General features: G+C 41.3%; 2 protein-coding genes across 2 annotated transcripts; both read right to left on the minus strand.

Annotated features, from left to right (window-relative positions):
- Nucleotides 1-1,386: 1,386 nt before the first annotated feature.
- LOC136515173 (uncharacterized) lies at nt 1,387-9,033 on the minus strand. The gene is made up of 7 exons (XM_066508843.1): nt 8,568-9,033; nt 8,331-8,449; nt 8,124-8,223; nt 7,811-8,031; nt 7,401-7,443; nt 7,234-7,313; nt 1,387-1,521 (listed from the first exon to the last, which is right to left on the minus strand). Exons 1-7 carry the CDS (start codon nt 9,031-9,033, stop codon nt 1,387-1,389), a joined length of 1,164 nt encoding a protein of 387 aa, XP_066364940.1.
- Nucleotides 9,034-9,221: 188 nt separating this feature from the next.
- On the minus strand, nt 9,222-10,484 carry LOC136515174 (uncharacterized). The gene has a single exon (XM_066508845.1). The coding sequence runs from the start codon at nt 10,482-10,484 to the stop codon at nt 9,222-9,224; it is 1,263 nt and encodes a 420-aa protein (XP_066364942.1).
- Nucleotides 10,485-14,334: the final 3,850 nt, after the last annotated feature.

The following is a 14,334-nucleotide window of genomic DNA, read 5'->3' on the forward strand; positions in this document are numbered from 1 at the left end:
ATACACCGTACTACTGCACCAGCTTCATATGTACACAACTCATAGTCACCAGTTCCATAGACAAGTAAGTTTCCATAGGTCAGCACGAGCTAGTGTCCATGATTGATCATTTGATCTCCAGCTTACTGATTTCTATATTGTTCCAGATTCTATTCATATTTATCTGTGCATGCAGATCGACTGAGTAATCCATAGGTGAGCTCCATCATGGATATGACCAGCGACTAGAAGAAAACATGTTTTTTTGAGGAAACTCAGAAGAAAACATGTTGGCCCGAGTTTGTAGGCCTGTCCATCACACAGGCAGTCCCAAGCATTCTAAAAGACATGCCTAATGCTGAAATTGAAGTGCTAGCTCTTAGCTCGCCTATGACTCATGACTTCCACCCCAACCGTGTCCGCATCTTCGTCAACACCGTTGCTCAGACCCCGATGGTTGGCTGATACAGTCCAGCCTCTACCTGCTGGATCTACCAAATAAAGAAGCTACCTTTTATTTCCTAGTTAATAAATCCAGTCTTTCTTGGTTGTGCTTGAAGATCAGAAAAAGGAAGATCTAGATATATAGCCCATGTATGGCTATCCTGAATAATCTTGATGGAATAATAATAAACAATAATTTAGATGCATGTATATACTATGTTTATGTCCATGTCCATGTCAATGGTGACCCATCTCCCTAACTTATCATAACAAAGAAAATGCCCAACACATGCAAATGCAACTCTACAACCCACATCTATTCAATTTTGATTTCAAAACCAACCTTGAAAATTGGAAATAAAAATATGTTAACTTGATGGATCAAACTTTGTTTTAAAGTGAGACTGTCTACACCCCTAGATAGGCACACCCAATTTTATCTATCAACGTAGTAGTGAATTGTTGTTCTTTGTTATAAGGTGAGCTCATGCACACTGGCCTTATGCTTTTCATGAACTATTGGTGTGTGTGTGTGTGTGATGTTCCATTTGGTAACAGAGCTCAATGTAATCTAGTTAATATGAGCCTATGTGAAATCTCCATTTACATTTCTGTTTGAGATAAGCATCACTTTTTTAGGTGGATGCGTTATAGTCCTAAAGGCATGCCTATCTCGTCATGCTATTTTCGCGATTGATGTGTGATGCATGTCTGTGTGATTGAACAAGGTTGTTGATAGCCTTGTCATGCTCTCCTTTTGTTGTTACTGTGTGCCCATGATAGCTTGCATGCATATACTTTTCTTTTGAGGAATGATCACCATCTACAAACAAAGTAAATGGATGTGGTGTCCTTTCTGGTGTAGGAATTTTTTGGCTAGCTTAGAAACATGTGTATGTTCATTTCACATTCATATATTCACATGAAGTTGGCCATGCAAATACACATAGGATACATGATGGATCAATATCTATCCAAGGTATATGACGCTGAATCATCATCCAAATTAACTTTATCTGCACCATTAACACCAGTGTCCACTTGCATTGCCATCACCATGACACTACTAAGATCTAAGATCTTCACAGACAATAACCTCTTTTGAAATTTGAATGAGTTTGTCTCATAAGAGATGGTCTATATGTTTTGGTTGCTAATGCGTGTCAATGAGGAGAAACCAAAGGACTCAATGCCATGGAAAAATGGCAAAATAAAATCAAATATTTCTGACATTTTCTGAGAGAATGGGCAAAAAATACAACATGGCCAAATAAGAAAGGGAAGAAGAAACTAGCTGAAGGACTAAGCAAAGTGATGACCAGAAGGGGGGGGGGTGAATAGGAGCCCAATCCAATTTTCTTCTGATTTAGACCATTGTCCTAATTTCGAACCCGAAGCACTCACCGAGACCAAAAAACACTTCGAGGAGTACACATACGCCAACCGGTGGCTAGATGTACTCAAGAGTATCCTAGAAACACAGCGGAAAAAACTAGAAGCAAGAGGGGGAAGAAACAGAGAAAAACTCACAAAATGCTAAGAAAACTGGACTTCCTCGGGGTCCAATACCGGACCCTCCGGTATGAGATTCCCACCCAAAAAATTCTGCATGGGAAGCAATACAGGACCCTCCGAAATCGTTGCACAACACAACAAAAATTTTCCCAAAGAATCCGCAACAAATTCTATCCAAATGGTATAAGAAAAATTCCAAACTTAGCACAGGGATTCCCTTTGGTATCTAGAAGCTTTCCACCGAAGATCATGACCGGTGATCACATAATCAAATAGGATCTAAAAATGAACCATCAAATGAGGGTTTTCTCAAACTTTCTCTCAAGGGTGGATTTTTGTGCTCATGATGAATCTGTCCAATTCACTTGGCCGATATGTTCATCTAGGGTCCTTGCATGTATCCAAGCCCTCAAACCATCTCCAAAACCATAGGAACACAAAATCTAGGGGAGCCAGAGAAGGAAAAACCAAATCCAAACACAAGTTAGAACTCAGATTCAGATCTCAGAGAGAAAGATTGATTTATTTCTGAAGATCAACAAAGTCTGGTTTGAAGACTTCAACAGATATGGTATAAATCTCCCGATTGCGGATCTCAACCGATGGACTTAGGGAAAACTAGACTAGAAACTTTCACTTATCGACTCCTAGAACAGTACTATATGAATCTATACTGAACATTCCCCCCCATAATACTACAAGCTCCCATAGCAATGACATATTTTGGTTTAGACATTTGATCATATAATCTCACTAAAGAAGGATCCATTTTCATTGTTACCATTCGGTACGGACGGATATCGTGAAATATTCATCCCTAGTTAAAGGGTGGGATAGAATGATGTGTGTGCATATCCAAGCTAGATAGATAAGCACATACATCACATTTGTGATGATATGTTTGTAGTATTGTATCACCCTGTGTATGCGTGCGTTATTGAAGGCAGTGAAATTCCAGCAGGTTTCTTCTCGGAGGATGAGAGAGAGAGAGAGGTTGGTATATATGTGCCATAATCATGCATATATGGTTCTTCTACCTTTGTGCTCATGTGGGAATAAAGCAATAGCTAACTAATGACAAATGGTGACATGGAAACCTTGTGGCAACTAGATGACAATAGGATCCTCATCAAGATTCGCTAACTAGCAAATTACCGGGGCTGACTAGTCCTTTTGTACATCCTTATCTTCATATGGCATTTGGCATATGTGAAAGGCCAAAGCAGAAAGTTAACGAAAACCTTGTTGATATGACCATTGCCCTCTCCTCTAGCCGGTTGGATGGGTCTATAAATATACACTACTACTCCACTAGCCTCACACATCCACAACAACACAACACAGCCATTTAATTGACAAGAAGTAAGTTCACCTTGGTGAGCTCAAGTAGTTTGTATACATTCCTGATCAATGATGATGTCTACTTCTCTTGCTAAGCTGATTCCCCTCCTTCTATATGTCCATATATTTGTGCATGCAGATTGACTGAAAATATAATCCATCATCGAAGATGAGTTCCATTGTCATGGGTGCTACCGGTGGCAAGAACAAGACATCATGGCCCGAGGTGGTGGGCATGTCCATCAAGGAGGTGACAGAGATAATTCTTAAAGACATGCCCAACACCCACATTGAAATTCTGCCTGTTGGCTCGATTGTGACCCAGGACTTTTGCCTTGATCGCGTTCGCATCTTTGTTGATATTGTTGCCCAAACTCCGATAGTTGGTTGATATAGTGCATGCCTTCTTTGGATGATTTACCAAATAAACAAATGAAAGCCTAAGTTTATGTATCTTGGTTAATAAATCCTACCTTTCTTGGTTGTTATCGATTGGCTTAGCTTATTAGCTACATCATCATCAAAAGGAGGACCAAGAAATTCCATGTATGGCTATCATGAAAAATGTAATCCTAATGGAATATATAATAAATAAACAATGATATATGCGATCATCACTTTGCCAAAATAGCACAAAAAAGATGCCTATAGTAGAGACACTAGAACAAAACATGTCGCTGATGTCAAATTAGAGATGTGGGTAAACCAAAAGCATCTTTGGTAATGCTACTCATGTAGACATGCCCGAGAATAGCACTGATCAGAGAGAGCCATCTCATCTATCCACGCCCCTGATGAGAGGTCCCATCACAGAAACATTTCAACAAGAGGCATCTTTGATGTGATCCCCATCATAGATGTGTGATCCAGGACGACAAACTCATTAGAGGCATGATTGTCGATACCCATCTCTGATGAGATCACAATATAGATGTGTGAATTCGATAACCTCATTAGAGATGCGAGTTTTAATATACGTCTATGATGATTTGAGCCTCACAGATGCAAACATATTTTTGATGAGGTAACCATGGTTAACTGTCTAATTCTTTCTACTCGTTTGAGCATGTGCTCATTCCCCACCCTGTCTCCTCCCCTCACCGTTCGACGCATCCTCTTCTATCAGTGCCCCACCGGCCGTCCCATGCACTCTTGCATCGATCTATTGATGCGTGCGGTTTGCCACCCACACCACCTGCTCCACCACCCATGACACCAGTGGTGCCACACTGCCAAGTCGCCATGGTTGCACAACGTGGCCATATCCTCTACCAAGAAAATCGCTGCATTGACGCCAGACTTAGGTGAGTTTTTTGTTTGTTTTTGTTGTAGGGGACTTAGGTGAGTTTCATGCTACCCAGGTTCTATGCTTGTATGCCCAAGTTTTGCCCTATGCAGCAAGTTGCTTCATCATCTAATAAATCCCAAATTGTATAATATCAGTTCTTCATGGAGGTTCAAGGCTCTTGGTAACATTTTTTTGATAAATTATTGGTGGGTTCTTGGTTGAGACTTTTTGGTGAGTCCTTCATGATAGCTCAGTTGTGGATTTTGGTGAGAATAGGCCCTGATTGAATTGATGAAGAACATGCCCTGATTGAATTGATGAACTCTTCCAAGCAAAACCTCCCAACCATGGAGCACTAGATGCTGCTTACAAGGTCATAGTGCATGAATCTTTGTTAGTTTCCTAGACAGTTTATCCATATTTCACTAGAATGGAAATATTTTTTCTTTTCCCTTGTTACAACTGTTTAGGATGCTGATTGCTTTACTAGTCATATTGCTTTGCATTCAGCAAGATGGCGATGAGGACCTGTTGTGCCTTCTAGAAGCATGTGCATGGCTGATGTGCATTGTGCTATGTGTGATTTGTGAGCCTTGGAAACATGTACATGGGGGGGGGGGGGGGTGGAAGGAGGCATGCCTGAGGTGCAAGAAGGGACTCGGGCTAGTATGTTTCCATCTTGTCTGTGTGGCCACCTCCTTGTGATTGTGCTTGGGAGTGATCCTTTTATAGGCAAACTCTACACTACCAAAATGGTGGACTCCTCCTAGTGTTTTAAGTAGTAATAAAACACTACCACTAGTCATAGCACATGAGAATCTCACTAGGAGGCATTTAGTAGGGAAAATTTATACTAAAATTTGAATGCTAAAACACTAGGAGAAACCCACCACACTAGGAGAAGTCTAAAATTCTGGTTGTGCTAGGATAGTGGGGGTGCTTTCCAAGGTGTGTCTAGACACTGCTGGCGGATGTTTTGAAGGAGCACTTCTCAAGTGGTGACCCTGCGTGCTCACTCAAAGCTGAGAAACTTCACTTGCAACTTTGACTATGTCATCAGGGTTTAAATGGTAGGTTTGCTTACATGCTACTCCCTCTGTTCCTTTTTACAAGGCGTGAGGAGTCTATTTCTAGATACCAAGCCCCATCCAGCATGCATATGTATTCCTCCTCATACCATGATTAACCATCAGGGTTTCTCGGTTGGGCTGTAATGAAACTGGGTGCCCACACCTCTCCATCTCAAGTTTCTATGCCCTTTTCCTCTACCAATTCACCAAAAGGAAATCTAGGTGCCAGTCAAAATCTAAACAAGCTATATAGTGCCACTGCTCCTGCGAGAGTTCAGTTCTACTCTATAAATAGCATGTTGAGGACTGGACTCTTCATCTTCTCCGCTCTTCCTACTCAAAGAGGAAGAGAGTGAAAGCCAACACAATGAAATTACATTGATTCTCAAGTGTGCATATAGAACAAACATGCACACACATTCAGTTAGAGCCTAATCTACCGGATTTGCTAACAGATATTGATGTGTACAATGAGTCTTCAGTAACAAGTGCAAGAATTAATATCGCTGCTCTAATACCATGAAAGAGGAAGAGAGTGTGATCCAATAGAACGAATTCCATTGATTCTAAAGTGTACTTATATAATGCATGAATATGTAGTAGTGTTGACTGTTGACCAATTTAGATATTGCCTTCTTATTGTTATTATTATGTGTTTGTATATTACCTCCTATTGTTACTTTTGTGCATTTGATATGGGCATGTACAACACATGATCTCTTTGATCTTTACATAATTCACATGAGCTCTTTGATCATTCGAGAATGCACATGAACTCTACTATTAGATATGTACAACACTTGATCTGATTGCACATTTAGACACATACAACACTTAATCTGAATGCTATTAGTATGCCGTTGTCTTATCTAGTGTTAAAGAGTGTAATCTAGTACAAAATTATGTGTGTGCATATCCAGGATAGATAAGCACATCAATTATATGATGATCTATGTTTGTAGTATCGTATCACAACATGTATGCTTGAGCTTTTGTAGGCAGTGGGATCCAACAGGTTTCTTCTTCGAGGATGAGAGAGAATGAGAGAGATGGATATGTTGCTATTGCTATATTTTTGTGTGCCATAATCATCTATGTAGTTGTTGTACCTTTGTGATCATGTGGTAACAAAGCTAGCTAACTATTGACAAATGTTCATGACATGGAAAGCTCTTGACAACTAGATTACGATAGGATCCTTATTGGGGCTAGCTAACTATTGAACAAAGCAAGTTTGTTACCAGGGTCGATTAGTATTTTTGTGGGCATCCTTATCTTCATAGGGCATTTGGCATGTATGAATGTCCACTACAGCAAGTTAACAAAAACCATGTCGATAGGTCTATAAATATACACTAGTACTCAAATAGTCTCACACGGGCACAACAACACAACACATAGCCATCTTCATTGACAAGGCAGTAGTAAGTTCACCTCCATGAGCTCGAGTAGTGAGCATAGTTTTTAAGGCGGTAAGGCGAGGTGCGGCGCTCGACCCCCTTCCATACGCCTAGGCGAGTTAGGCGCTGGGCGAGGCGATGCCATACACATACTCTAACCTTCCATAGGACAACACAAACATACACTTATACATACCTTTTTGCTGCCAATTCTGGAGCCCATGTAGCAGTGATCCTCCTGTTTCCAGTTGCCTTCTTCCATGTGCCATACAACCCCTAACAAATTTCAACATGTGTGACTCATTAATATAATTATGTAACAGAAATACTTTGTAATCAGATTAAATATGGATAGTGAAATACCTTTTGATGATCTGAACTCTCTTTTCTTCTCCCAAACAGCAAGCTGCATATACAATAAGGAATTTAGCAACAGCAAGGAAATTTAGCAACAAAAGACACAAGCAAATATCAATATGTCATCATTACATCAGCTGATCAGCCCATAAACTCAGATAAGAGTCTTAGTGGCATAGTTAGCCACATTACAAACATTCCAGAAATATAGATAAGAGTCTTAGTGGCATAGTTAGCCACATTACAAGTAGTTCACAAATATAACTAGTGCAGATCTGAAATCTGCTAGCCATATGCTGCTAGCAGCCAACTCTCAACATTCAATATCCGTCATCAAACTCATCAAGGATGTTTGGACCCTCCATGTTTTCACCGCCACCGTTGGAGCCATTGGGATCCTGCTCACAATCACTCACATCAACATCGTCATGTGGATCTTCCTCTTCCTCTTCTTCATTGGCCAAACCTAAGTCTTCTTCAAGTTTAGCCAACCTTGACTGTCCATTTCTTGCACGCTTGCTGCTGGCATTCCTTAGAAGATTGCAGCCTCGCAGCGAGCTTGATGCACCAATAGCTTCATCCACAAGTTCCCATGTAAGGCCATTACCATTGTCACCATTGTCACACTCACGGGCACCTTGAGGATGAACATAGGAGGAGTTAGCCCACTCATTGTCCCAATCAAACTCCTCAATGACCAAAGGATAAATTTTTTCCCCTTTTTCTCACGCCTTAACTGAATCCTGGTCTTCATCTTCCGGTTGTAGGAAACAAACACAATGTCATTTAATTGCTTATGCAACAACCTATTTCTTTTCTTTGTATGCATCTACAAAAGAAGAATGGGAAAACAACAAATAAATGTGTCATTAATTGGCTAGCTGAGCACAAATCAATTAGAAGAAAACAGTGACTAGTGAAGTTGGCAATACTCACAAACTCAAATGTACTCCAGTTTCTCTCACAACCAGAGGATGAAGCACAAAGACTAACAATGCGTCTAGCAAACCTTTGAAGCTCAATAGCACGGCCACCATATGAACGCCACCAATCAACTATATTGCCAAATACAAACATATATTAGCATTTTGAGATGAAATATACTTGGCTACTTGCTGTAATTAAATTGCACATACTAAAACTTGCTGAAATTATAAGAAAAACAGCATGTACGAGGGTTCAAATTCTGTAGGTTTTGCTTGGCTATTTTGTTTGAGAATGCATCTCCTCTAAGGCCTTCATAGTCCAAGGATTGAGCATCAATCTTGCTTCTAATTTCTTCATCCTCCACCATTCTTCCAAGCATATCAAGAAAACAGCCTCTTAACTGTCCAACAGTTGCATCATCATTAGCTTGTATGAGAGAATGCAATCTTCCTAGGTTCAAATACAGTGCAGCCCCATACAAAGGATGGTCCATTTGTGTGACCCAACGCTTCTCAATGATCTTAATGATATTCTTGAGCAAGGTTTTCTTGTTTTCAGTAACAAAGCTGAGCTTGATCTTCTCTTTTGCATGATTCATTAGTGCTGCAACCTCTGGCATTGCAGGCCTCTCATCACCATCAACCACCCTAAGAACAATAAGCAGAGGTGCTGAAGCTCTAAGGCAATCTTTAACTGAATTCCAAAATTCCATAGAGAGCACAGTGTTGTGCACTTCTTGACCGGCTGCAGTTTTTGCCAATTTGTTCCCCAACCATTCTTCACTAACAAATAAAGCCTTCAAAGCATCTCTGTGCTTGTGCAAACTTTTTAAAGTGAGGAAAGAGGTGGCAAATCGAGTGGCTGCAGGTCTCACAAGATCAGCCCCTGTCTTTTCTCTCATCAAACCAAGAATTCTCCCATGCCTATAGATGAAAGTTGTGACACGTTGGCTCTTGCAATGGGCTTCTTAAATTCCTTCAAGGTCCCTATCTCTTCCAGCATAAGATCCAAGCAGTGTGCAGCACATGGGCTCCAATACAGCGTAGAAATCCTTTCCATTAGAATTCTACCAGCTGCCTTGTAATTAGCCCCATTATCAGTGATAACTTGAACCACCTTGTCTTCCCCAATCTCCTCAATCTTTGCCTCCAATAAATCAGCAAGCATAAATGCATCATGTACCTCACTTGATGCATCATCAGACTCCAAGAAATAAGTCCCTGCAGGGCTGTTCATAAGGAAGTTGATCAAATGGCGGCCTCTCTTATCAGTCCAGCCGTCTGACATAAGTGTGCAACCATACATCTTCCAGGCCTGCTCATGTTCCTCCCTCATAGAACTGGTCAATTTCACAGCATCCTTAAACAATGGTTCACCTAACATATAGGGAGTAGGAGGCTTGTAACCTGAACCAAATTGTGCAGTTGCCTCAACTGCAATCTCAAACTGTCTTGCTGCTACTGCATTAAATGGCACACCACACTCATAGAACCACAAGGCCCACTGTTGATCCACATAGTGCTTCTCCTCTTTGGTCCTTATCTTGGCTGGAATTGTTGGCTGAGAACATCCTTTACACCTTTCATCAACAAGTTCTTTAGGTGTTTTTCGAAGCATCTCAACAATTGACTTGTTAACCTTCGGCTTTGCCTTTGTATTGCTTGCTGCAGTAGCCTTGAATAAATAATTTGCATGCCTTTGTTTAGCTGCAGTCCCTGAACTTGGCTGCATCTTGGAAGCTTGGAATTCTACAGGTGCACTGTCTTCAGCTTGAACAGATTCAACTCTAGCTGCTGGGGCTGCTACTGCATCTACCACCACCACATCTGTTGGTTCCTCGGGTGGCTCATCATCCTCTTCGTTGAACAATAGCATCCTCCTCTTATTGGATTCCAAGTAATCTCTCATCTCCTTCCTAATGGCAGTGGTGGTCTTAGGACACATTTTTGCATCTCCATATCCACTTGCCAGATGCTGCTTCAACCTTTTTATCCCTCCAGAAACCTCAGTGTCACAAAGAGTACATGTCACCTTATCTAGCTTCTGAAGGTTTGCCCAATATCCATACTTCCAGCCTGGATCATTTGAGTTGGCCTTTCTTGCTTTGTCTACCTTAGGATCATAGTTCTCATTGTTGACAGAAGGTGGACTAATGCTTGCCATTCTAGCATTAGAAAAAAATTTAGCAAGTTGGCAATGGCAAGTCTCAAAAAAAAAAATACTAGCAGACAACAGATCAAAAAAAAAAAATACTAGCAAACTCTACATATGGTTTCATCTATGAGCCTGTGAGCTATCCATTCCAACTATGCAGCAAAGTTCAGACATGCATTGCAGTTGTGTGGTATCAGTTCTAATCCTTTAGTTTGTCTGCACTTGTATCTTCAAAATTGTTTGTTCTTGCTGTAAGCTTCTAAACTGTCCAACTATATATTCTTATAAGCTTGTCACTGTTATGCAGGCTCAAAAAGTTCTTGGAAACAAGTGGACTGAAATTGCAAAAGTTGTCTCTGGAAGGTGTGTTTTTCTTATTGGATTGCTGTTTATTGCAATTTGAAAAAGGATAAAAATGAGATTTGTGAACTAAGGTTTATGGCTCATGTATTTTTGGGTTTGGCTACAACAGAACTGACAATGCAGTGAAGAATCGCTTTTCTACTCTGTGCAAAAGGAGGGCCAAGGATGAGGAGCTATACCAAGAAAATGATGTGCCATGTTCCAACTCAAATGCAAAGAGGGTTCTCAGTTCTCATAGAAACAGAAGACCTGACACCAGGCGGAGTTGCCTCCTTGCTACATATTAAGCAGATGAGGTATATAAAACACAAGCTGAACTTACATATTAAGCAGAGCAGAGTCGCGGAGCAGAGCAGAGCAGAAGCGGACGGCGCCGGAGTCGGACTTGTGCGGTTGGGACGGGCAGCCTCAGCAGCGGAGAAGAGTCGCGCGGATGGGACGGGCGGCCTCAGCAGCGGAGCAGAGTCGCGCGGACGGGACGGGCGGCCTCAGCAGTCAGCAGCGGAGTAGAGCCGCGCGGACGGGACGGGCGGCCTCAGCAGCGGAGCAGAGTCGCAGCAGCGGAGCAGAGCCGCGCGGACGGGACGGGCGGCCTCAGCAGCGGAGCAGAGTCGCGCGGACGAGCGGCCTCGCGCGGCTGGGACGGACTTGCGCGGGGCAGTCGCCTGCGCCGCCGCCGCCGCCGGATTTGAGGTGCGTCGCCGCCCTCTCCTCTCTTCCTCTCTCCTTCCTTTCCCTCTCCTCTCTCGCTCTATCAGACGCGATGGGGATTGGGAGCTTTGGCGGGAGGTGTAGGCGCGGCGCTGCTGCTTTTCCCACGCGAAGGCGTCGCGCCGTTCTTTTCTTGCCCGCTCGAGCGCGCGGCGCCGCTCTTTCCCTGCGCCTTTTACGTCCGTGGCGTCCGCCTCAGTGAGAAGGACGACTAGGTGACGCCTTCGACCGCAAGGCGACGCCGGGACGGTGCGGCGACAGCAACGCCGCGCTTGAAAATCCGCCCGGACGACTAGTCGTCGCCTAGGCGACGCCTTAAAAACTATGGTAGTGAGTATACATGCTTGATCACTGTTGATCTCTACTTCTCTTGCTAAACTGATTCCCCTCCTTCTGTATGTCCATATATTTGTGCACGTAGATCGACAGATTATAATATAATCCATCATCGAAGATGAGTTCCATTGTCATGGATGCTACCAGCGGTGAGAAGAAGACATCATGGCCCGAGGTGGTGGGCATGTCCATCAAGGAGGCGACGGAGATCATTCTGAAAGACATGCCCAACGCGTACATTCAGGTGCTGCCTGTTGGTTCGCCTGTGACCCTGGACATTCGCCCCGATCGCGTCCGCATCTTTGTTGATACCGTCGCCAAGACTCCGATAGCTGGCTGATACAGTTCGACTTCTGCATGCCGTCTAAGGATGATGTACCCAATAAAGAAAGCTTACTTTTATTTGTATTTTCTGTTAATAATCATGCCTTTCTTGGTTGTCCTTGATTGGCTAGCTTTTTAGCTACATCATAAAAAAAAGCGGAGGACCCAGAAAGCCCATGTATGGCTATCGTGAAAAATGTAATCTTGATGGAATATATAAATAGACAATGGTATGCAATCATCTAATACTATGATTATGTCCATCTCATATACTTTTTCATGTAATAGTGGAGAACTATGCCCTTAGATTTTCATAATGAAGAAACTATCCAACAAGCTTAGCCATGGGTACAAGGTACAATAGTGCACATATGACTACAATTTTTAGTTTTAGTCATGGGTCCAATACACATAATAAGTAGGGATGAAAAGGTCGGGATATATCATATATCCCGTACCGTCCCACATCGTTTTCAACATTTGACCCACTCGATTTCGTATTTTCGAATAAATCCAAAATCAGTTCGAAATACGGTATGCCAAATTTGAAAATGGGATGGAAACGGTTTAGGTGTTATCTCGATTGTTTTCTACTTTTTAGGTTTTTATTCAGGATATCACATTTTTAAATACGGTATTATACCATTTTTGGCCCACTAGAAGTCCAACTCAACTACGGCAAGGTGCAACCTTAGAAAAATTATATCTTTTTGATACGATCATGGATGAAGATGACTTTTACATGCAAATTGTAGCTCTAGATGAGATCTACAACTTTTTAGTTTTGAGTTTTTTTTATTTGAGGTTGTTAAGATGCTAAAAAAATTAAATAAAGTTTCATTAATATATTAATCACGTACAAGCGCTTGTCGCCTTAGAAAAACTGTATCTTTCTTATATGGTGTCAAATGGAGATATTTTTTATATGAAAGTTGTAGCACTTGTTCATGCACTTGTTAATTGTTATGCACTAGGTCCTATGGGTCGGTATTCCGTATTAATTTTTTCGTATACCGACCGTGTTCGACATAATTCGCTCGAATTAGTTCGTTTTCGAAATTCTCGATATTCGGTAAGTTCGTATTCGTTTTCATATCCGGCTTTACCACTTTTGCTTTTGTTTTTGTATTTAAATGTAGAAGTAGAAAACAGTCGAGGGATTTTCCGACTGTTTCCGTCAGTTTTCATCTCTACTAATAAGGCAGGCAGTGTTGCCATGCGACCAATTTCAAATGTCTAGGCCAGGACCAATTTCATCTCTAAATGGTTGCACTAATTAAACAATCAAGTATGAGCTCCGCGTCCTACATACTGGCTTGCTATATATTGATGTCCAAACTGTGTATTTCTTTAAAATGGTGGCATTTTAAAAGTAATTGCACTTCCGTTTGACTAGTGCAGCTATATGGCCATTTGTCTATGTAAACAGTTGTCCTGAAAAATCCATATATTTTCATAAGAATTTCAATGGAGACAACTTTATATCAAATTTTAGAGCCCAACGTTATCTGTATCTGCCAAATATTTGCTTCAAGTTCTCACATTTTGAACTTTGGAATTTATAATTTTCAAACGATCTCGGATGTTGATATGGTCTATACCACAGTTGTTCCCAACACTATTTACAACTTTATAGCTAACAAGTTTCTAGTTTGAAATTGTTTAGTCCTAAATATTCATTTTAAATTCTTAGATTTTAAAATTCTAATATTTGAATTTTTCAAATGACCTTAGATGGAGACATGCCCCACATCAAAGTTTTAGTGCTTGATTGTTTGATGATTATTTTTATAAAAAAAATTAATGATATATGCCATTTATTTTGAAGCAATACCAAAGGCATGTGTGTTTATAAAGTTGTTAATTATGGAGAAGCCTATGACACGTGGGCCATGCATCTTCAACGTTGAACTTAATTTACTAACTAGCAAACATGCCCGTGTGTTGCAACGGGGAAAAACCTACCAAACATTTGACTTGTTCACTTCACCTTGTTGAACAACTACGGCGCTCGCGACAGCTTAATTTGTATACATGCTACTTTTGATGTTGTGACTGCTTGCTGCAGCAATCACAAATGGATTGGCTAATCAATAAAAACAAGGATTGCAATGTTATATATCTA

The sequence above is a fragment of the Miscanthus floridulus genome, chromosome 17, assembly GCF_019320115.1.
Source record: "Miscanthus floridulus cultivar M001 chromosome 17, ASM1932011v1, whole genome shotgun sequence".
Classification (NCBI taxonomy): domain Eukaryota; kingdom Viridiplantae; phylum Streptophyta; class Magnoliopsida; order Poales; family Poaceae; genus Miscanthus; species Miscanthus floridulus.